Genomic DNA, 22147 nt, shown 5'->3' with positions numbered 1-22147 from the left:
ATTGTTTTGGTTATTTTTACCAGTTTTCATTTTTACATACATACTAAATTTTTGCTTGGAATTTTGAAGACATGTTGTCAGTAGTTCATAGAATAAAAAATAATGTTAATTTTACTCAGATATATTCCTATAAAGAGTAAAATCAGAGAAACTGATCATTTCAGTTGTTTTCCAGAGTTGTACATAAACTCCAGCCACATGTCATGTCTTGTGATTCTCTTCAAAATTTCAAACTGGCTTTCCCTCACAATCCTCTCCGTGTCATGTTATCCCTGTGGTTGATCCTTTTTTCACGCACATTATTTTCCTTCCACTCAACTTTTCGTGTATATTCTTGTGTACAACATGCTGTTAAAAGCCGGGTTCAAGTGGTGGCTACTCAATCACACAAAGATGAACAAAGTGGTCTAAAAATATATTTTCATTTTATTTTATTCATTAGCGATAAGACTTAATCACAACAAATAACAGAAGTAAGAATAAATTTAACTTGTAATCTAAGTTAAATAGATGTTAATATTATTTTAATGTACATAAATACACTACTCCTGTATTTGTTGTATGGATATATTCTGTTCAGCATGATGCTTCAAAGGTTCTTGCAATAATGAACTGACTCCAGTTAATAATTAATTTAATAATTTAAGTAAATGAAATGTATGAAGTTTAAGATTAGAAGTTATTTTCTCATCTAATTAGCTTGATGAATATAATTGTCTCCCACATTGTTTCAGTTTCTTGCTTGTTATGGTTGATCAGTTAAGTTAAATTGAAAAACCAAAGAAAAAAAGACTGTACAACATCATTCAAGAATTACATTTCTTCATATTTCAGAACGTTTTATGTGATGGTAAAGTGTTTTACTTTGTTCTAGACATACCCATGGTGAAAAATATTGTCTTCTCATAAGTGAGGCTTCTTTTTTGCGATGCTAAAATTTTACAAAAAAAAACGCTAGTCTGGAAACAAAGCATCGACCTGTAATGTCCGTAGCAGCTCTTATCTTTTACTCTATCTTTTGCTTTGCATGTCCACTTCTTTAATGCAGTTCATTCAGTACTGACAACAGCCTTTTTTCTGTCATCTATCTAATTCCAGATTTACTTCATCTTCAGGATTCTATGGTAATGAGATCAAAACACAGCTTGAATTAATCAGCCATGTCAGCAGCACAGTTTTACCCTGCAGTTGAACCCGTCATGACTCGGTGGAAAGGTTTCTCCCTGCCAATAGAAATCAAACACCAATCAACACAGTGTTTGATCTTTTATTCAGTCGCCGCCATCAGATGATAATCTGCTACTTATTCTGGAACAAAAGCTTGCTGGAGGAAAGCGATCCGATGTGGCGTTGGTTGACCCCCACAGGAAAAGTTACATGCTGTTAAATTTTTTTTTAAGAGGTTTAAAAACCCAATAATTTCCATCTTATTATTATTTCTACTGCACTGAGGCCTTCCACTTTATAAACTATACACCGTATTCTGTATAAAAAAAAAATTCCAGTGAAAATGCACATTTTTAAATAGGCAACCTTGTTTAACGGGTCATTCACTGTTTATTTAAATAAATTCAAAAACATTGGGAGCATGTCAAGGCACAGTGGCTTATTGTTTTGTTATTGTAATAACTGTTGAACTGATTAGTTGATTGATTTATACTCCATTTTAATTGGTTGCAGTGATGCACTGTCAACTGTTTGTCAAGAATGAAAGATGAAAGAAACAAAATGCAGAATATTTAATGCAATTTGTGTCTTTTCAACACCTGAATCATATACCAACACAAATAACTACAAACATCTTCAAATTCAACAATTTCTACTTTACTATTACTCTGAAGTTGACGATTTGTTTTATCTATATTGTATAGATTTAAAAAAGTTGTTTAGCTGCAAAGATGTGCCGTAAAACTGCTCTGCTTTTGCGGTTTTCCCTCATGCCTGCTGAAGCAGAAGCTTCTTCAGTCCGCGTTAGTCCAAACTTCACTACCATCCAATCATTTTGATGTGAAGTTTGGTCACTGTTGGTTGCAATTCTCCTTCTTGTTTCCACTTCCCATTTAGATGAAGTTACACCTCAGTTGACAGCAGTTAGAAGGTACTGTGATTTGACGCATTTGACTGTTAGCTTCACATCTTATTTTAATGCAAATTCTTCTTATTTTAACATCGTAAATATATTTAGCTGGTCCTAACTGTTAATCTTGTGAAAAACCACAAAGTTTAGATTGGGAGATTTTATTAATTTTGTATTAATTATTGTCTTGGAACTGAAACCAGAATCAAAGTGACATAAACAGCTTGCCATACAGCAGCAGGACCGAGATGCATTCAAATAAATCCTAGTTATAACAGTAGTTGGGCATAAGAGTTAAACATAGAGCTTCCATAAGATTGGAAACTGAAAAAGAAAATTGTTTCGCAGTTGCATGAAGTCAGCCTGCTTCCGTTCTAAAGTAATTTCTGGTGCCAACATTAAGAAAAGGCAGGTTTTTTTGCACTTGATAAAGTGATTTATTTTGGTTATCCACAAACTGTGTTGAATGTTTCATTTTTGAACAGCCTGCTGTGACTGTGAGTCATGGGATTTGTGAACAGAAACTGTCCTGTCATTTTTGTGGGGAGTACCTGGAAAAATGAGTTCACTGATAAAGAAAATGCATGGAAAGTCCAAACAAAACCTTTTATGAAAGTGTTTTTAAGTTGACTTCAGCATTCAGCTGCAAAGAAAGGAACACAAGCTTATTTGCAACTGTTTCCAACATCTGCACCACATCCCAAAATATGACTGTGATTCACAGAGTCGAGGAAGTGTCCCAAACAGACCTCAACCAGCTGCTCCAGGCTGGAAATCTTACATCTCAGCTGCTTCTCTTGCATCATCGAGTTGAAGCCGTTGTTATGGAATTACATTATTTTATTTGACTCTATTCCCATTCATTTTTGGTACCAACACAGGGAAATACACGGTAATGAAAAGTGTAGGCCTGAGAAGAGAGTCGATTGAGAGATGATGTACGGATAAGAGGAAAAACTGCAAAAGGATCCCAGTTTCTGTTACAAAATTACAAAAATAAGTAAAGCCAAACGATGAAAAATTATTTGAGATCAATTCTGTCTCTATCTGTTTCTTTGCTGAAATGTTGCTCTATCCACTTAGGTTGTGTCTTTTTATGGCACTTCCTGCATCTGTAAGACAGTCTAACAGGATTCTATTAAGGATATATTTACACCAGATAAGTTTGTTTATCTAAGCTTCGAAAAGAATGTCTGTGATTCCATTTGGTATGAAAGCTGCCTTTCCAAAATCAGAGGCCTTGTCTCCTTTATTTGATTTAAAAGCTGAAGCTTCTCAGAACTGGAAATTCAGCTAACGTCCTCACAAGACATCCTTGTTTAGCTGATGGTCAAATTAAAGGAGTGATGGGGAAAAACTTGAGTCCAATTCCTGAGCTATTTTTGAACTAAAGGCCATCTTTGAGAAGAACATTTTCAGATAGATAATTGGTTTTACTTCTATTTTTGTGTCCAGCTTTAATTAAACAAAGTGAACAGATACTCATTAGCCACAGGTTTCAATTACTTAACACAAATAACATGCAAACAACGAGCGTCGGTGCTAAGAAGCGATTAGCTGTAAGGAAATCTAACTGCTGGGATGAACATTAATATGAAGCGATCATTAGTGTTGGCCTGAGGATAAAGAGGATTGTCTTTTTCGTGTAAGGTTTGCAGCGTGATTGAAGTAATGAATGCAACTTAATTGAAAACAGACTCAGCCAATATAACACAAAACATTTAATATACAATCAGGGGTTAAACGTGTTCAATAAAATAAGAATAATTTCTTGAGGAATTACGAAAAGATTCTGATTTGATGTTTTGTAAAACTTATCTAAAAATGAAGCCATTGAATACTGCATACTTTAAAATAAATCCTGACTTTAGACAAAATTGAATTGATTTTGTAAATCTGCAAGCTCATCACCCACACAGTAGGCATATGTGTGACAAGAGTAAACAAAAGCATGGTCTTGCGGAATAAAGCGAATCAGGAAGTCCAACCGCAGCAACACGGAAGAGAAATTCTGCTTTGACATTCTGTACAGTCGCTAAAACACAAATAAATGTATGATTTCACTCATCGTTAGCAGGAATTTGGTATTTAATTCTCACTTGCTGAGGTTTTACAATGTATTTGGTGCAGCAGCTAAAACTCCCTGCAGTAGTCCATCTCTCTGAAAATCTCTCTGGTGAACTGTTTGTGCTGCGAGGCTGCGGTCACTCGCTGCATGTGCGTCGGGCATCTGGCCAAACCGAGGCTCAGAGAAGACAGGCGGGCTGCAGACCTCCCTGTCCTGTCAGCTGACTCCGTTTCCCAGGGTCCTCGGATGCAAAAGGCCATCTGAGTCAATCTCTGCAAACACACAAGGAGGAGACTGAAAAAATGTTTAGATTCATGTCCGGTGGCCAAACACTAACTGGAAAACAACAGTTAGAATCGCACATAGAGACTTTTATAATCATGTTGCCAACACACCAATCTGTTGTGTGCATAAATAAAAAAATTTTCCATGCTTTCTTGAAGCTACCAGAAACATTGCTTCTGGTAGCTTCAAGAATTGTCTTGTCATCTCCAAGAGGCAAAATTTTGCTGAGATCTGATGCTTTATTCTTCAAAATATTGCTTCTTGTACTTATTTAGGAAGGAGAGGAGAGTTTATGAACTTACTCCCAACCCCCTCTAGGCTTAGTGATTAGTCTGAGCCGGAAGAAGCCACTAAAGTGAGATATTTGACTGTTTTAACAGAGTTCAACAAGGCAGGAACAGCTTTCAGTCCTTGTAAAAGTTGTTTGCTTTATGTAGGGTGAAAAGTTAAGTTCTTGCAGACTTTGAGAAGTTGGGTTGCATTTTCAATTTCTGGTTGAGTAAAGTTATTTAGTTGAATCTCTACTAGTGAAATTTCACGCTTTTGTGTTGCATCTTCAGACTATAACAAATTGCATCAAAATTTTGAATCCACATTTGCTTCAAAATATATACAGCATACTCATAAAACTGTGGTGCTCACAAAAAGCTCACACTTTTAGCTGACTTATTAAGCTATCTTTAGTTCGCACATGCCTTCAGTTTTAGAGAATGTAATTTAATGTGAATAAAGCTCATCTGTTATCTCTGTTCCTGACATTTGCTCATTTTCACCCTTTATTAAAAGCTGAAATTTGTGCAAAATCTTTATGAGAATGTGCAGAGTCAGCGCAGCTTACAGAGTATGTGGGAGCCTTAAGAGTTCTCCTACACTCCCAAATTTTATTACCAGTAGTTCAAATTCCAAATATAACTTAATATCCCTTAATACGCAGAGTGGAAATGATCTTAGAACTACTGCAGAAACTAATATCAATGGTCGTCTAGTTCTGCTCTCTTAGGAGTAAAGCCAATCAGTGCCAAGAGAAATAAGTGCCACTCCTGGATTGGCTGCTCTGCAAGCTTTGCCTAATAATATGCCAAGTGGCATTGCACCTAGAGAATGTGAGTGATCATCTGAAGAGGATTGTGGATAAGATATGTCTTCACAATCTGATGTATTTGGAAAGAGGGTTTCAAAGTAAACAGGGCAGTATCCATGTATGGGATGTTAATATACTAGCTTAGTTTAGGCAACCTGGTTTCGCCCAAAGAGATTTCTCTTTGTTTTTCTCAGCTAAAGTGTACAGGATATATTTCACTAAAGTTGCTTGAAATCCTTATTTTTGGTGTATTTTGCTCCATTCCAAAAATCCAGCATCTTAGCAGGGGTTAACTTAACATTTTGAATATTAAATCACCACATTCCTTCTTACAAATACCTAAAAGTCCTTTTCCTTTAGTAAAACTTCTCCTCTGTTACCCGCCTTATGTCTCTTGTCTTGCTGAGGAAGTTCTCTCGCTCTGAGGCCCACTGAAGCGAGGGGGTTTATTCATGAAGCCAAGAGACAGTGAAGGGAAATACAAAGAACTCCTTACACACAGTTAGTGAGGGCAGAGAGCTCAGCGCTGACCCCTAAAGGACGTGTGTGGGCTTCACCCAGACAGGCTTAGGCTCCTCCCCCTCACTGAACTTGACCTTTTACTTGAGTCCCCTAAACAACCACGAAACACACTTTCACTGTCGATGGAAACGGACTGAGAGAAACGTGATCAATGGCTGCCAGAAGAAAACCTCAGAAGACTTTCTCCCATGTAAAACTCTGGCACGAAACATAACATTTAAGAAGCAACAAAAATAATCTCAGTTTTAAGTTAAATATTCTTTAAATGATTGCCAGGAAACGTATGTGTTTCCTCATTGCGTTCCTTTTTCTTGTGTAATGTGGAAACTGTAATGGACGTGTCCTTAAATCACTGATGCAAGACAAAAACATTCCCATGCCAATCAGTGTGGAGTAAGGTTTAAAGGAGTTTTTGTTTTGCTGTAAATCTGAATTCCTGCTGTCTGTCTGGGCTTTTCAGTGCTGGACCAGCTCCTGATGGAGCTTCACCGCTTCCTGCTCATCCTGGACAGGGAGACTCTGAGCGGGAATGCCACAGTCCAGAAAGGATTGCTGTCGGATCTTCTGCTGTCCTACAGAACCTCAAGTGGTAAGATGAAAAAATATTAGAGAGTATGCTTTTCAAACACCTTTATGCATTAATAATAGCAAAAATACAGAGTTTTTGCTATTAGCCATATCTTTCAGTTTCTCTCCCCAGTGGGTTGAAAAAGCCAGTTGAACTTAGCTCTGGATCTTTCTCAGAGACTTGCCCTCTAACAATCACACAAGCAGTCATGATTTTCCATGTTCAGGTCTTGGACTCCTCTCTCCGTACTTCCTCTTCTGGCTCCAGGCTGTATCATTTTTCCAAAGCTGCATTTATCCTCTGGGGGATGCTCACTTCCTTTGCAAAGGAGCTTATAAATAGCCTTTCAACTCTGTTCCCTTTAAAAACCTGTTTTCACTGTACAGGCAAAACATCGTTTTATTCTGCTGCTGTTTGGTTTCACCTCGCGGTATCAGTTTCAAAGGAGACGCTTCGTGAGAGTCTCACCCCAAGGTTGGAGTTTTGTTTGATTTCCTCTCCGGGTAAAATCTTACTCAGCTCAAATATGTAGTTCAACCAAACAGCTTCCCTCAACAACTGGGCTGCAGCTTCGTGATCAGTTCCCAGAACACGTTATAACAACCAGCTTTTCTCCGCTGTGCTGCAACCTCAAGGTTTGTTGTTGAAGTCAGAACATTTACTCTGGCCGTTCATGTGGTAAAGTTACGAGCGTTTTATAGTTCCTCCACTATGTACATATTTCTTTGTTACAAAGTTTCATCATCTAAACCTCTATTAGAGCACAAATACAGGTCAAGTTAACCCTTTGCTGCAGATATTCCAGCAATGATTAAAAACAGGAATTTTTTACCCTGTATTAATTTAAAAAATTATATTATTTAATATGCCACACAGATTATAATATTTTGCATTAAACTAAAGCTTAAATAGAGGCTGAATGAGAGCAAGATTAGTGGAGTCCTTTAATGTATCTGGTTTTGAGCTTTTCAGTTTTACTTAAAGAACATCACGGCATCCATGTACCACGTGTCAAACTCGAGGCCTGCAGGCCAATCCGGCCCATAACAGCTACTTTTGTGGCCCACTAGACTCTCAAGGGCTTAAAAAAATAGAACTTCAAAATAACAGTTGTGTGCTTAAATATTATTTTATCAGTCAAATCAAATCAGTTTATTTTTGCATGTTTCAAACTACATCAAATGCAGAGAAAGCTATAATATTTTAACAGTTTAATAGGTAGTTTTATTAATACATTCCCACAGACATTCATGATTTTGATATGGCAAAGTAAAAATGACGTTGACTGCTTTATGCTATTAAAATTATTCTGTTGTGATTATTAAAGTAAACTCCCTCGCTGACAAAAAGCATTTAATCACCAACGAGATTTGGTACACATCCTCTCTAGTGATGAGTATATATACATTAGGACTATGCAAACCCAAAATGAAACCCATCTCAATCTACATCAACATCTGCTACTGTGATCTAAGAGAAATCTTCTATGTCTGATGCCTTTTAGCGATTGCATTAAATCAATCAACCAGATTTCAAATTCAATTAAAAAATACTTTATTAATCCCAAAGGGAAATTAAATGTTGTTGTAACTCATTAATTCTTCAAAGAGTTATGGCTGTTGGCAGGAAAGATCTCTTGTAGCAGTCTGTATTCCAGTAAATCTGAAGAAGCCTCTGACTGAAGTTACTGTGCTTTCCCAAGACATTTGCTGTTCATACTGAAAATTTTTCTTCCTATAGAACAGTGGTGCCCAGAGTCGGTCCTGGAGGGCCGGCCTCCTGCATGTTTTAGTTCTCTCCCTGGTTTAACGCACCTGGATCAAATGATGGCCCCTTAAATGCATGGCCTACGAAGAACATTGACATGCTGAAAAGGTTACTACCACCAGAGAGAGAACTAAAACATGCAGGATGCTGGCCCTCGAGGACCGACTTTGGGCACCCCTACTATAGAAAGTGAGTTTTTCCTCTCCACTGTCGCCACATGCTTGCTCAAGGATTTTGACTTATTGCAAACTGGGGAAAAAATTCTTGGATTTATTGGATGGATTACTTTTTACCAGTTCTTTCTAAATGATAGCTGATTTCACTATTTTATCATTTATAAATCGATAGAACTCGATTTCTATGTAATGTGTATACCTACCTTGAGATCATATTTATTATGATTAAGAAATATATGACTAAGGGGAATTTAATTAATTCTTTGACTGTTGGAGGCTCCTATGGTGTTATCTATGAGATAACACCATAGCTCCATTTGTTATCCCATGTGGTTCCTGATCTACATAAAACATCAATGATATTACATAAATCACATAAGCACATTATTTACAAATCAGGTCTTAATCCTATTTTTGTCAGTGAATGTCTTATTTAGCTACATAGATTGAAAAAAACCATTACATCATTGTTGATATTAAGTTAATATTCAATCCACCTTCAAGCCTCATCTTTGCTTGAAATAATCCAAACTTGTTTTTATGAGTGTTTTTAACAGATCAAGTTTTATAGTCCCTTTCCAAAATTAGTCAACAATCCTCAAAACTTCAAAGATGGGAGTGGCACAAAGCTCTATCTGTGCAAGTGACGAGGTCTCTGACTAATGTTTGATGAATGCTTACCCCGGTAAGAGTGGGTGTCAATAGTGATCCCATCTGCCTGCACAATAGTCTGATTGTTGGAATGGAGCGCCCTCTTAAATCCTGAACTTTGGACAGACATCCTAAACGTTTGTTTGGCACAAAACTGAGATTAGATTTTCCCACATTCCCACTGGAAATCTCGATGTTCAGTTGGTTAAAAAAAACAAACAAATATTGTCCTTAGAATCTTGCAATACAGTTGAAACCAGAGGTTTACATACACTGACTAAAACTCCTCTTATTTTAGGTCAACTTAAATTACCAACATTAGTTCTATTTGCTAAATGCCACAATAATGACAGAGAAGATCAGATATAGTTATTGTCTCTTAAATTAGAATTTTACATGCAGAATGATTAGTTTTTCTTTAAATAACGAGGGAACTTCTCGAGGCACGCCTATGGAAGTATTCAAAAGTCATGTCTTCAACACTTGTTTCACAGAATGGGAAAGTCCAAAGAAATCAGCCTGGAAATCTATAGTGGAGCCACACAGGTCTGCTTCATCCGTGGGAACCATTTCTGGATGCTTGAAAATGCCACGTTCATGTGTTAAAACAATTAAATGCAAGTTTAGACTTGATGGGAATGTCCAAACATCATATCACTCAGGAAAGAGACAGGTTCTGTGTCCCAGAGAGGAACGTGTTTTGGTCCAAAATGTGCAAATGAACCCAAACAAGAGCCAAAAACCTGGTGATGATGCTAGACTAAAGCGCTAAAGATACAGAGAAAACATCAGAAAAATTCTGTTTTTGTCTGTTTTTAGGTTACATTATTACCACGTGGAACACTGTTTAGAGATCAGTCACACAGTAGCTTAGATGTCTGATACAGTTACTTTAAAACAGAACCAGACCAGTTTGTCTTGATTGCCTGAAATGTTCTGTTGTCTTTTCACTTGAAATGTTCACATATCTAGAAAAAAAAAACACTTACTTCACTTGTTTTTATGTCTATGAATAGTTCAGTTAAAGAAATTGTGCACCGGGTCCAGACTATATTTGCCAGACTAGCTTACTGAATGTTGGGGACTTTTCCCTGTGAAATCCGGATATCAGGGTTTTAAGGAAAGTGCTGAGCTTAAATTAATCTGGGTCTTAATCTGCCAAACCAAATGTTTAACTTTGACTTTTCTTTAAAACCGGCATGGATTACAATAACTAGGAATAAATGGTTCAAAACTGTACAGATATTTTTGTATTTTATTGTTGGGTCTTGTTTTAAGTATTCTGACATGTGAGACAACTTATTTTTCATCTGAACAGTTTCTTGTTCTTGTTTTTTTCTGTCTGTTTGTCTTTACACTGTTCCTTACATCAAACCGCTCTTGTTTTTGTTTGGTTGGAAACTTGCGTGGTCTGAGAAGATCGTTCCACCTGTGAATCTGTTAACCACTTTTTGTTGTTGTTTTACGCAGGCGGTGATGAGGAATACATCTACATGAACAAAGTGGTTGTTTCTGGAAAAGACAAAGATGACAAAGGTAAAAGATGTGAAGTGTTTTGTTGCTAAAAGGTGACAAGTCACCGGAAAAAAATCTGTCTTATTTTTATTTTCATTGAGAAAATGAGCAGAACTTTGCAACTTAAACTTATAAAACTATTGCATTATAAGGCACAGAAAAATGATAGTTATTTATGCAGACTTGTGAAGAAGTGGTGAAGCCATAAAGTACACATCATAAGGGGTGTACTTTCGTTCTATCATAGCAGTAGTAAAGTAAAAATTTATGCCATGCATGCATTACAGAGCAGTTCAAATGACTTAAAAGTATTCATTTAAAGCTGCTAGCTTGGTTAGCATTTGATTGCCGATCATCTTCTGTTGTATAAGATTACATTTCATAAAGTCGTCATCTAGAGCTGTGACAGTTACATTTAAATGTTTCAGATAACCATAACAATCAGTTAATAAATTCAAGAGTAAATACAAAGTAGAGTATTCAAATGAAGATTTTAGTTCTTCAAATAGAACGGTGTGAAAAGGTAAACTCATGAAATTAACTGTGAAAAAGCAACTTTTTTGGAATGCTGCATTTATTTGCATTTATTTACTGACCTGTAGATGCAGAAAATCACTTCAGTAAAACCTTTATGACAACATGAAGTAGGCTTCATCACATTAAACTGACACATCATGCCCTGATCTAAAGAAATTACAGACCCGATAAGAAGCAAACTAATTGAAATCTGTCCACCTGGAAATGCGCACATGGCATTGGTAAGGCTTTGGTACTACTCCAAACCACACAGTGCTATTTTCCAAAACACATGAATCACTGGTGAACCTTCTCAGGAACTTCTGGTCTTCCAAAGTTACTCCCAAGTATATCAGCGACTCATCCAAGGGGTCACAAAAGAACCTACAACATCTAAAGTTCTGCTATTGTCATTTGCGTATCTTAAGTTTAGTGTTAATGATTCGACGATATGAAAGCTACTGAGAATTCAAGAGCCAGACCCATGGGTGACCACAAGGATCAGGATCGCATTTGGAAAAAAATGAATTAATAAATAAAACGTCTTAATGATCTCCAAGACTTTTGGGACAATATTCTGCCCGGACGACTTGCTGAAAACTCTAGCAGAGAATTCTGGAGGAGAATCAGTTTGTGACCAAACCACACCAGTAAAGTCACTTCTAAAGTGTTCAAAATATTAAATATAAAATAGTAAAGTGTGACATAAAAAAGTAAAAAAATACAAATAAAAATTGGCGCAAATTTTCACAGCACAATTTAAGACGCAGTATTATAGTGTGTCATTCAGAGTTTTGTATATTTTTTGAGTTTTAGACATCACTTATCTTTTTGTTGTTTGACCTTACTTTATCAAATTCATCTTAACTTTAAAATGAATGTTTGTGATGAAGCTTTAAAAGAAACGTTCTCACCTAAAGGACTCTTACTTGTATTGTTTGTGTGTTGTTGTTTGGTCTAAACAGTGCACACAAACATAGCATTATCACATCTCAAATTTAATTTAGAGTCAAATGAATAACAGAAAAGATAAGCTGCTGCAAGCAGAGGCGCCCCCTCACCCGTGCTCCTCCCACGCACCATTTCCTGTCTGTTTCTTCGAAGTCTCCTCACCATCTGAGACGGACCTGTTTTGTTTGGACGGCGACGAAGAATGTGGTTTGAGCAAGAAGCAGATTTAACAGTTATATTCAGCGGCAGCACTAGAAAAGCCACAAGTTTTCTTTTTCAGAACTGATGGAACACTGAGATGTGAGAATAGAGCGTTCATAATCAGCAGACACGTGTTTTAATCTAAAAATCTTCAAATGCCTATGATAAAGGAAGGGGCTAAGCACGTCTTTCTAGGGGCAGTAAGTAATGCAACTTCACTCGGCGTCTTTGAACCTCAACTTTTGATGTCAGAGGAGAATGGCAGACTGGTTTAAGATAATAAGATGGCAACCGTATCTCAAACACCCATTCATTACAACCATGGAATGCAAAATACCATCTCTAAACTGAACATATGACATGTTGAACTTTGAAGTAGAGAGGCTACAGCAGCAGAACATTATTCCACACTCATGTACACTAATAACTGGAAACTGAGACAGTTTACACAGACTCACTGAACTTAGACAACAAGAAACAGGAAAAACATTTTCTGATCCGATGGACAGGGCAACATTCAGATACTAGGCTCAAAATTTGCTGTGAAAAACATAAAAGTAAGGATTCATTGTGCTTTGTGTCAAAACTTCAAGCTACTGGTGGCCATTAAATGGTATTTCCATCATTAATTCAAACACTACAACCCACCTAATTATTTCTGCATGTCAGAATATTCCAAAATCCATGAGGAGTGTGTCCATATTGTTTAATCAACGCCAAAAAGAATTAAGTCAAAAGAGGCTTACAAATTTTTACTAGAAGATGTACCCAATAAAGTGTCCAGTGAATGACTTCCTCTGGATGTGCCAGTCACACTTTGAGATTCCTGCAGTGTTAGAAACTGTAACCATTGAGGCTATTATTTATTAACATCAAACCAAAGTTATTAGTGAAAGTTCTCATTAATATTGAAATTTAATAAATACATTTATTACAACAATCGTCCACTTAAAATAGATTCAATATGGCGAAAACTTTTAAAACTACAGCTGAAGGGCGTGTTAGGTTATTTCTTTTCTAACTTCCCATTTCAGATAGCTGTGTTGCAGTGTTCCTGCTAGCTTTTTCATAAATGGAGTGAGTGGAGATCAGGTTTTTGCAGTTATTTTATTCTTTTCTTTTCAATAACAGTTGCTGCTTATGCCGAGTTGACGAGGGGTTATATTGCTATGTCCTACAGCCACCAATAGGGGGCGTCTACTTGTAAAGGCATAAATTTCTTCAGAAATTAAAGAAATAGCTAGGAATCAAGCTGTAAAAATAGTTTAGCATCACATATTGTCATCTCAGATATAGACTACAACCTTATATTAGCTATAAACTATATCATAAAGATATTTACAGCATTAATTTAAGCTCTGGCCATATTCTCTTTTTTTATATATAAAGTTTAGAGTAGCAAGTTGGAAGGGCTAATCACCAGTCAATTTCAGTACTTCTGAACAGTTTTCTGGTAGTGCAATTGATCCGATCATGCAAAATGATTCTACATATGGCTTTTTTATTCGGTATCTGTGAAAGAAGGTTCTGTTCTCAAAGTACTCCCAGAAAGCATTAGTTCATAGGAGAGTAGTGAAACATCTGGAGATTGACTGCTTGATAAAAAATAGTGCTTGAGTCTATATTTGCATAATGCTCAAGTTATTTGATTTTCCACAGGTTTTTTAAATTAAAATAATCAATATAAGCACAAAATTTGAGATAATACGCACTAATCTTTTTTTTTTTCTTCCTTCTGTGCATCTGTGTACCAGATGATCATTTGGACGCCCTTGTCAATGGAAAAGCAGCAAAATTTGTCCCAGTGCCACAGAAGAGCCTTCCTGACCTTCCACCACCCAGAACAGTAAGTTATTGCCGGCTGTTTCCGTTCCATCAAAGTAAAGCAAAGAATTAGGAGATTTTAAATTAAGCAGATACCACTGACATCCGGAAACTGAATTTAAATCAGAGGGAAGGTTCAGTGAAAATCATTAAATTCTCAGGTTTGCAAAATGAGTTCAGTGCCACTTAAAAGTGTCTTGCAAACGTTTTACACACCCCTTGAATCGTCTTAACATTAAAACTACAAACTTCCTTATATTTTGTTGCAATTTATTAGGAGTAGAATAACAAAACCAATGCGTAATTATAAAATAAATAAAAAAGGATATTTGTTGTTTCTTTTTGAAACATATTACAGATAAGCCTTTTGCAATTTGGTGGGTTGTCTTCTTTGTGTGCAAATTCAGAGTTTGATGTTTGTTTCAGTTTATCTTTGCAAAATAACTCAAACTATATATAGTTTGAGATATATATATATATATATATATATCTATATATATATATATATATATATATATATATATATATATATATATATATATATATATATATATATATATATATATATATATATATATATATATATATATATATATATATATATATATATATATATATATATATATATATATATATATATATGTATATATATATGTATATATATATATAGTGAGGGCGAACCAACCAGACATAGTCGTGGTGGATAAAAAACAGAGGAAAGCCGGTGTGGTGGATGTGGCAATACCAAGTGACTGCAACATCAGGAAAAAGGAGCATGAAAAACTAGAGAAATACCAGGGCCTAAGGGAGGAACTGGAGAGGGCCTGGAAGGTGAAGACCACAGTGGTGCCTGTGGTCATTGGGACCCTCGGGGCAGTCACCCCCAAACTGGAACAGTGGCTACAACAGATCCCAGGAACAACATCAGACATCTCAGTCCAGAAATGTGCAGTCCTAGGCACAGCCAAGATACTGCGCAGAACCCTCAAGCTCCCAGGCCTCTGGTAGAGGACCCGAGCTAAAGAGGAAGAAGAATCACCACCCGCGGTGGGTGAGAAGGGAATTTTTATTTTAATTTTATATATATATATATAGGTATGTATGTATGTATACAATAACAAACTTTCTGGTTAGTATCAATTCAATAGTAGAGGAAGATTGTCAGTGAACAGTTTCAACTCGTGTCATAGATTGTCAGTTAGATTGAGATCTGGACTTTAACTAGGCAATTCACACACATATCATGATGTAGCCACTACAACGTTTCAGCTTGGGATATCCATAGTGACTCGTATGAATTTTGGTTCAGACTGACCATAGTATTTTCTTCCATATGCTGTGTCTTTGTTATTTCTCCATTAAAGCCCAATTGTTGCACTGAATGACTAATAGTTGTCCTGTCTACAAAATCTTACCATTGGCCTTGTAGCTGCTTATTTGGTTATTGCTCCCATTAGTCAGTCTATCAGTTTAGGTCTAGGGTTGGTTTATCCATCAACAAAGTCATCTGGCAATTATCTCAAATACCTTCTGCACTATAGATGTATGTTTCAAATTTGAAAATGAAGTGTAATTTTTCCTCCACTTGAATTATTCAGTAATTTTCATTGTAACTTTACAAGCAGTAACAACATTCAAGGTCTGTAAAGTCTCTTGCAAGGCATTGTAATAATAGACATTACTTTCACTAATATTATGCAAACCTAATGATATTTGCTTTTATTTAACTGAAACAGGCAAGGAAAAAAAATACTAGGTTGTTTACAAGCCTATAAGTCACAGAAACAAGCGACCGCACTCCAAAGCAGCAATTGCTCAGGAGTGTGTGAGTGGAAGGCCTTTGTGTTGACCGGGAAATTACTGGTTCCTGAATTGGCCCAGTGAGACTTCTGGAAAATGGCAGAGAAAGAGAGGCTTAGAACATCCCATCAACCCCTTTGAACTTTACACACACAGACACAGCGGCCTTTCCTGATCTAAACCACAGAAGCAGCTGTTGCTAATCAGAGCAAATCCTTAATGTCAGCACATCTTTATGTGTTGTGTATGTGAGTAAGTAAACGTGTGAAGAGCATTTATCTGTTAAAAATGTCCAGAAGTATTCCAATATTTTTAATCTCTTAGACTTTTAATCATTCTAGCACAGTTGGAGTAACTTCACATCTGTTGTATAGCATCCACAAATCTTTCTGAAATATCTGGCAAAGCAATTTCTCTTTGTCTCTCATCCACATCCAGTTCTGGTGTAACTGGTCCGGTCTTGGGGAGTCTAAGTAGACAAGTCCATAGTGAACCACTCTTTGGGAATCCCTTCATCTGTCTGTGGGGTTTCCATCCATTTGCCGTGATGGTGTATTCAAGAGTCAGCATGTGCTTCACTGTGAACGCAGAGTCCCCTCTTGTCACTGCAGTGAACAGCGCCCCTTTGCTGTTTATGTAATGTCCGGGCATGGCAGTCCACTGACCAGTCGTAATGTTGTAGCAGTCCATCAGGCAGCGCAGGAAGTCATCGCAAGGCCCGTTCCTCATCACATACAAATTGTCCCTATGGGCCACCATACAGTGGCCGTAGCTTTGCGGTCTGATCATGGTGGTGGTAAGACTCCACTTATCTTTTAACGGCATGTACTCATAGATATCTGTAGTGTCAGGGGGTTTCCAGAAGCAAACAAACATTCGTTGACGAGCAACAGCACAAGCTGCTGATGCTACAGGTCTGGGGGCATGTTGGATAAATGTCCACTCTCCCTTTGCTGCATCGTACTTCTCTGCTGTGGAAATTATCTGTTTTTGAGCTTCTCCACCAATGGCATATAGGCGCCCCTCATGCCCAAGCAGCGTAAAGTCGTATCTTGGTTGCTGTGGACCTGGAAGAGTTGTCCATATCCCTGAATCTGGATTGTAACAGAAGCTTCTGTCCACTGTGTCTTTGCCATAGCCGTAAATTCCTCCAACAATGTACAGCCGATTGTCAAGCACGGCCACCCCAGCCCTGGAGGTACTGCAAAGAGTTGGCAGGTTTGTCAGATGCTTCCACTCCCCTTCCTTTTCATCAAGGAAGCAAACAACCCTGAAAGTGTCCTGTAGCAGCTCCATCGATGGCGTATGGGTCCCTATAGCGATATAACTGGCAGGGGAGAGCGTTTGAGAGTATTTGAGCAGCTCTTCAGGAATTGTTCTTTCTGCTGCTTCCTTGAGGTCATCAAAAGCATCACAAAGAAAGAGAGAGGCGTTCTGAAACAGTCTGTGCACTCCGAAGACGGAAGCCGCGTGGTAAAGCAAGAGGCAGTTATCCGTGTCTATGATGTTGCAAAGATGCCGAGTCAAAGTGGGAATCTGCAGGAAAGCAGCACACTCTACGGCTTCAACTAGCTCTTCTGGGTCCCTGATGGGGGGGTTCTCATCCCTGCAGACAGCAAGCGCAATAAGGAAACCTCTTGCGTGCACTCCTCCTCTCAGATATAGCTCCTCTTCCTGGCTTTCTTTCATCCCTGAGTGAAACAGAGCTCGGAAATAGTCGCTGTGCCTTACAAGAAACCCACGGTTAAGATGGAACCAGCTTTCCTCCACTCTCACTCTCACCCAGTCTGCCTCTGCTTCCTCCAGATCAACAGTTGAATTCTCGGCATTAATATCCTGGCTGATTCCCAGGCTCTCAGGCGCTTCCATGATCGTTCAAACCAAGACCTCATCTTTCTAAAACAGGTCCCAAGTAATTATTTGGTGCATGACCTGAATCTAGATGAGCCATTTTCCCTCTAACACTACATGAGTTTAAGTATGAGCTGAACTGCGTCCTGCCTGCCTGGTCTGAAAATAGATTAGGCTATAGATAGCCACTGTGTCACTTGGAGGCATTGGGCAGGAAAGAGAAACCGTTGCCATGCACTTTGAGTTGTGTTATTGTTTGGAACTACAGTGCCTTGCAAAAGTATTCAGACATTTAGAATTTTTTTATGTTTTCCACAAACTTCACCCAAAGTGTCTTGGGATTTAATTGATTTATTTAGAAGGTGGAAAAGTAAAGAAAACTGTTTTTTTTTTTTTTTTACAAATTAAAGTCTGCCAAGAGTCGTTCATTTGTATTTCACTCAACTCAGTATTTTGTAGAGGCAGTTTTTGCTAAAATTACATCTCCGAGTCTTTGGTGCCGACGGTGGAAGGAGTTTGTTCTATAATTGGTGGGTTGCTGGTTCGATCCCCAGTCTGTCCGACTCTGACGTTGTGTCCTTGAGCAACATCTGTTGTGTCCTTGGGTAAGTCACTTCACCGCCTTGCCTGCTGGTGGTGGCCAGAGGCGCCGGCATATGGCAGCCGCTATACAATTACAGACCGTTTACCATTTGCTCAATTTTATTGTCTGTAAACAGTCATTTTCAAGTCCTGGCACAAGATTCTTGGACTGATTTAGGTCTGGATTTTGACCAGACTATTTTAAACATGGTTTGATCATGGTTTGATCAGGGGTCCCCACAGTCTGTGCTTGAGGGCCGGCCTCCTGCATGTTTTAGTTCTCTCCCTGGTTTAACGCACCTGGATCAAGTGATGGCTCGTTAGAAGGCCTGAGAAGAGCATTGACATGCTGAAAAGGTTGTTGGTGCCACCAGGGAGAGAACTAAAACGTGCAGGATGCCGGCCCTCGAGGACCGACTTTGGGGGCCCCTGATCTAAATCATCATACTTCTGATTCAGTGTAGGGAAGCCTCTGAGAATTTTTTCTTCCAGGGTTGTCCTGTTTTCAGCTCCATGCATCTTCCCATTAATAGGCCTGTCACAATAAATAATAAATCAATTAATCACATGATAAATTAAAGTATACTCAATAATTTTCATTTGCTTGACTTATCGTTTTTCTCTTTTCTCCCTCTTTTTACCAAAAACTAAATGATAGAAGTATTCAGTCTGGTGCTTTGGTCTCAATTTGTCCTCTTTTTAAAAGATAATCTTGTTTACAGAAACCTCCTTATTAATTGTATTTGTTGTTTTCTGTATTTATTTTGGATATTTACAACAGCATTCTAGTTCCAGTGTTTAAATGTTCTCTGGAATTTAAAGGTTATTGATCGTTAAGAATATTTTCTTACATTATTGTGCCATTATTGCTATTATATTACTTGGTCTAAAAACAACAATATTATAGTTTATCGCAATAAGTTCTGGGATAATTCATCGTCTAGCAAAATTTGTTATTGTGACAGGTCTACCCATTAATTTTGACCAGCTTCCCTGCCCCTGCTGGACCATCCCCACAGCATGATGCTGCTATCACTATGTTTCATAAAGGGGATGGGTGTTTAGAGTGATGGGCAGTGGCTTCATCTCGTTTGAGCACCTTCTTCCACATATTTGCTGTGTCCTGAATCAAGACTTCTTAAGGCTTTTTCTACTTTTTCTTTTGATTGTCTCGGGATTTATTTAGGCGTATCACTGTAGAGGGGTCATGTCACACTTTCCAGATTTGCATTTCTAAAAAAAATAAATAAATAAAATGTTAGAAACAAACTCCCCTCATGTATAATCTTTTTCTGGTCAGTTGCATAAAATTCCAAATAAAATACACATAGGTTTGTGGTTGTAGCATGAAAAAAATAGTGAAAAAGCAATAAACTACTATTTACTTTAACAAAGTGCTGAATTGGTCATAGTTGTGCATCCTTTTAAATCTAATTTGTTTAGTTAAGTCTGACCATTGTGGATTTCCTGCAATTATGCATCATTTTTGGTTGGGTGAAAGAAAAAGTTTATCTTTTGCAATTCGGAAAACATCCCTTTTCCCGAGAAGTCAAAACAGGAGATGAATGCAGAACATACACAGACTGACTTGTGAGTTTTTCTTCGCTTTACTGCTCTTGGAGAGCTGAGCTGCACTTTTCTATTTTAATTTTAATAGGAAGTGATGAGAGTGGCAGAAAAGTGTAGGATTTCTGAAAGTTAGTTTTTCCTGATCATTTTTATCACCAACCCTCTGATCTGCTCTGAGTGCCCTACAGGCCCTCAGCTCCTCTGGGTCTCTGTGTTTGCACGTGTTTTTGCTACGGCAGATTTTTGGCATGGGAACCAGGGATTTTCCATGTTCCTCAGAGTGTTCGTCTTTTGGGCTCTTTTTCCCACTCTCCCCTCAAAGCCCCTCCACCACACCCATCTTCCTCCCCCTCTCTTTCTCTCTCTCTCTCTCTGTTATTTATGCCCCAACTCCTCGATCCATCCCGTCTCGTCTGTGTTTCTGTGGTGAGGATGTGTGCATGTCTGAGTGTGAGACAGAGACAGAAGTGAAAGCAACGATCTGAAGCGACTGGAGGGACGACAAAAAAAAAGTAGTTGGCATGTGTCCTTTTTTATCTCTTTTTTTTGTGTGTCCTTTTCAACATTCCAGTTGGCCTTCGCCCTCACAACAAGGAGATTTAGTTTTTGTGAAGATGACAGAAATGGAGAGAGAAGAAGGGAAAACAGATAGAGATAACAGTGGGTGGGCGGTGTGGATGGGGGGGTTGCTGCCGCTGCCGCTGCTGCTGCTCTGGAATGCTTGTCGTTTTTTTTTTTTTTGTTTTAATTAATAACAGATGCCTTCACTGCTCTGTGTAATCTGTTTTGCAGTCTCATTAAGGGGATGTTTCTTCAAGTGAGGGCAAAAAGCATTTAAACCCCTAATCTGAAACATGAACTTCTGATTTAGTGCTTAGGTGAGCTGTTTCTGTAAAACTCTGAGTAAGTTTCTGACTAACTTAACCCACCCAAATCCTCTTCTGAAGAACCAGAGTGGGCCTGGACGTTCCTGTTATTTGACTTTTTTTGAAAGAAAGTTCCCTCAGTCAGTTGTTTTAGATAAAAACATGACCATTTAAATGTTTTTTACTGTTACTTTTATTTACTCTGTTGCCATTTTGATGAGAAGAAAACGTGTATCTCAATCACGAGACAGCTAAGTCACAATAATAGTTTTATTAGGAAAAAAATCCCAATAAAACTCATAAAACTTATTTCTTATCGAGTCTAAGCTTTGCACCATTTACATCACTGGAGGATGACAGAGGTCCACCGCCTATTGCTTTTCTGTGGAACATAACTCAAATTAATGTGGGAAATTTGTCTATTAATGTATTTTATCAAAAAACGGAGGATGTTAGTTTCTGTTGAAGTACTAAGACAGTTTTCATTCTGCGTATTATCGCATATTAAAGCATATTTGGTATTTGAATTATTAAAATAGGCACTTACTAGCATTTAGAGAGCGTCTCAGGTGTTTATGGATTTCAGCTTTTTGCAGGCGAATAATGGGTAAATGTGTAAATACTTTATTAACATTGAAAACATATTATTGAAGGAGACAATAAATGCATTTTTTATAAATTATTAAACAAATTAAATAATAGAGAAAAATATATTAAAGGAAAACATTGTTCTTTTTTTTCTCTATTGATTGTATTTGGCTTAAGTGCAAAATCCACACCTGTTGGACTCTTTGATTCTATTGAGATTAAATTCAACTTCTAGCTGTTTGGTCCAATAAAACCTTAAACATTCAGTTTCAACAATGTCAGCTTTAGTTTCTCCTTTAAAGTTCTTCAACCGTCTTTTAATCAACTGACTGACTGGTTCAACCATAATGTATGCTGCAACCTCAGGACTGCCTCAGAAAATGCCTGTTTATGTCATCATCTTCCAGCTTCTTCTTTGTTGCATAATATAAGCTCCTATCATTTCATATGGAAGATTTTGCATAAGATCTTTTGATGTACGCATAGTATAGGGAAACAAATGAGATAAATACAAAACCTTAAGCATGGCGCTTTTAAAGCAAACCCAGAATATGTCTTCCTGATTTGGGTTTCAGGTGACTTTTAGTAATAAACATTATTCATTCCTAATTTAGCTTTATAATAATTATACCATGAGTTTTATTAAACTGAATTTGAATAATTGTATTTACTTTACTTTAATAAATTAA

At 37.5% G+C, this 22147-nt stretch overlaps 2 protein-coding genes across 3 annotated transcripts in view; one reads left to right on the top strand and one right to left on the bottom strand.

Moving 5' to 3' along the window:
* The window catches only part of afap1l2 (actin filament associated protein 1-like 2), a 59148-nt gene that overhangs the window by 9485 nt on the left and 27516 nt on the right, over nucleotides 1-22147 (top strand). For both annotated transcript variants that reach the window (XM_044102069.1, XM_044102070.1), the window contains exons 2-4: nucleotides 6494-6622; nucleotides 10666-10731; nucleotides 14133-14224. In XM_044102069.1, coding sequence (XP_043958004.1) covers nucleotides 6494-6622; nucleotides 10666-10731; nucleotides 14133-14224 — 287 coding nt within the window. The remainder of the gene's footprint in view (nucleotides 1-6493; nucleotides 6623-10665; nucleotides 10732-14132; nucleotides 14225-22147) is intronic.
* On the bottom strand, nucleotides 15335-18128 carry LOC122822946 (kelch repeat and BTB domain-containing protein 13). The gene has a single exon (XM_044102075.1). It carries the CDS (start codon nucleotides 17869-17871, stop codon nucleotides 16360-16362), a length of 1512 nt encoding a protein of 503 aa, XP_043958010.1. The 5' UTR covers nucleotides 17872-18128; the 3' UTR covers nucleotides 15335-16359.

Source organism: Gambusia affinis, linkage group LG20 (assembly GCF_019740435.1).
Source record: "Gambusia affinis linkage group LG20, SWU_Gaff_1.0, whole genome shotgun sequence".
Lineage (NCBI taxonomy): Eukaryota > Metazoa > Chordata > Actinopteri > Cyprinodontiformes > Poeciliidae > Gambusia > Gambusia affinis.
Note: the sequence above shows the minus strand (reverse complement) of the source record. Positions and strands in the feature narration are given on the sequence as shown.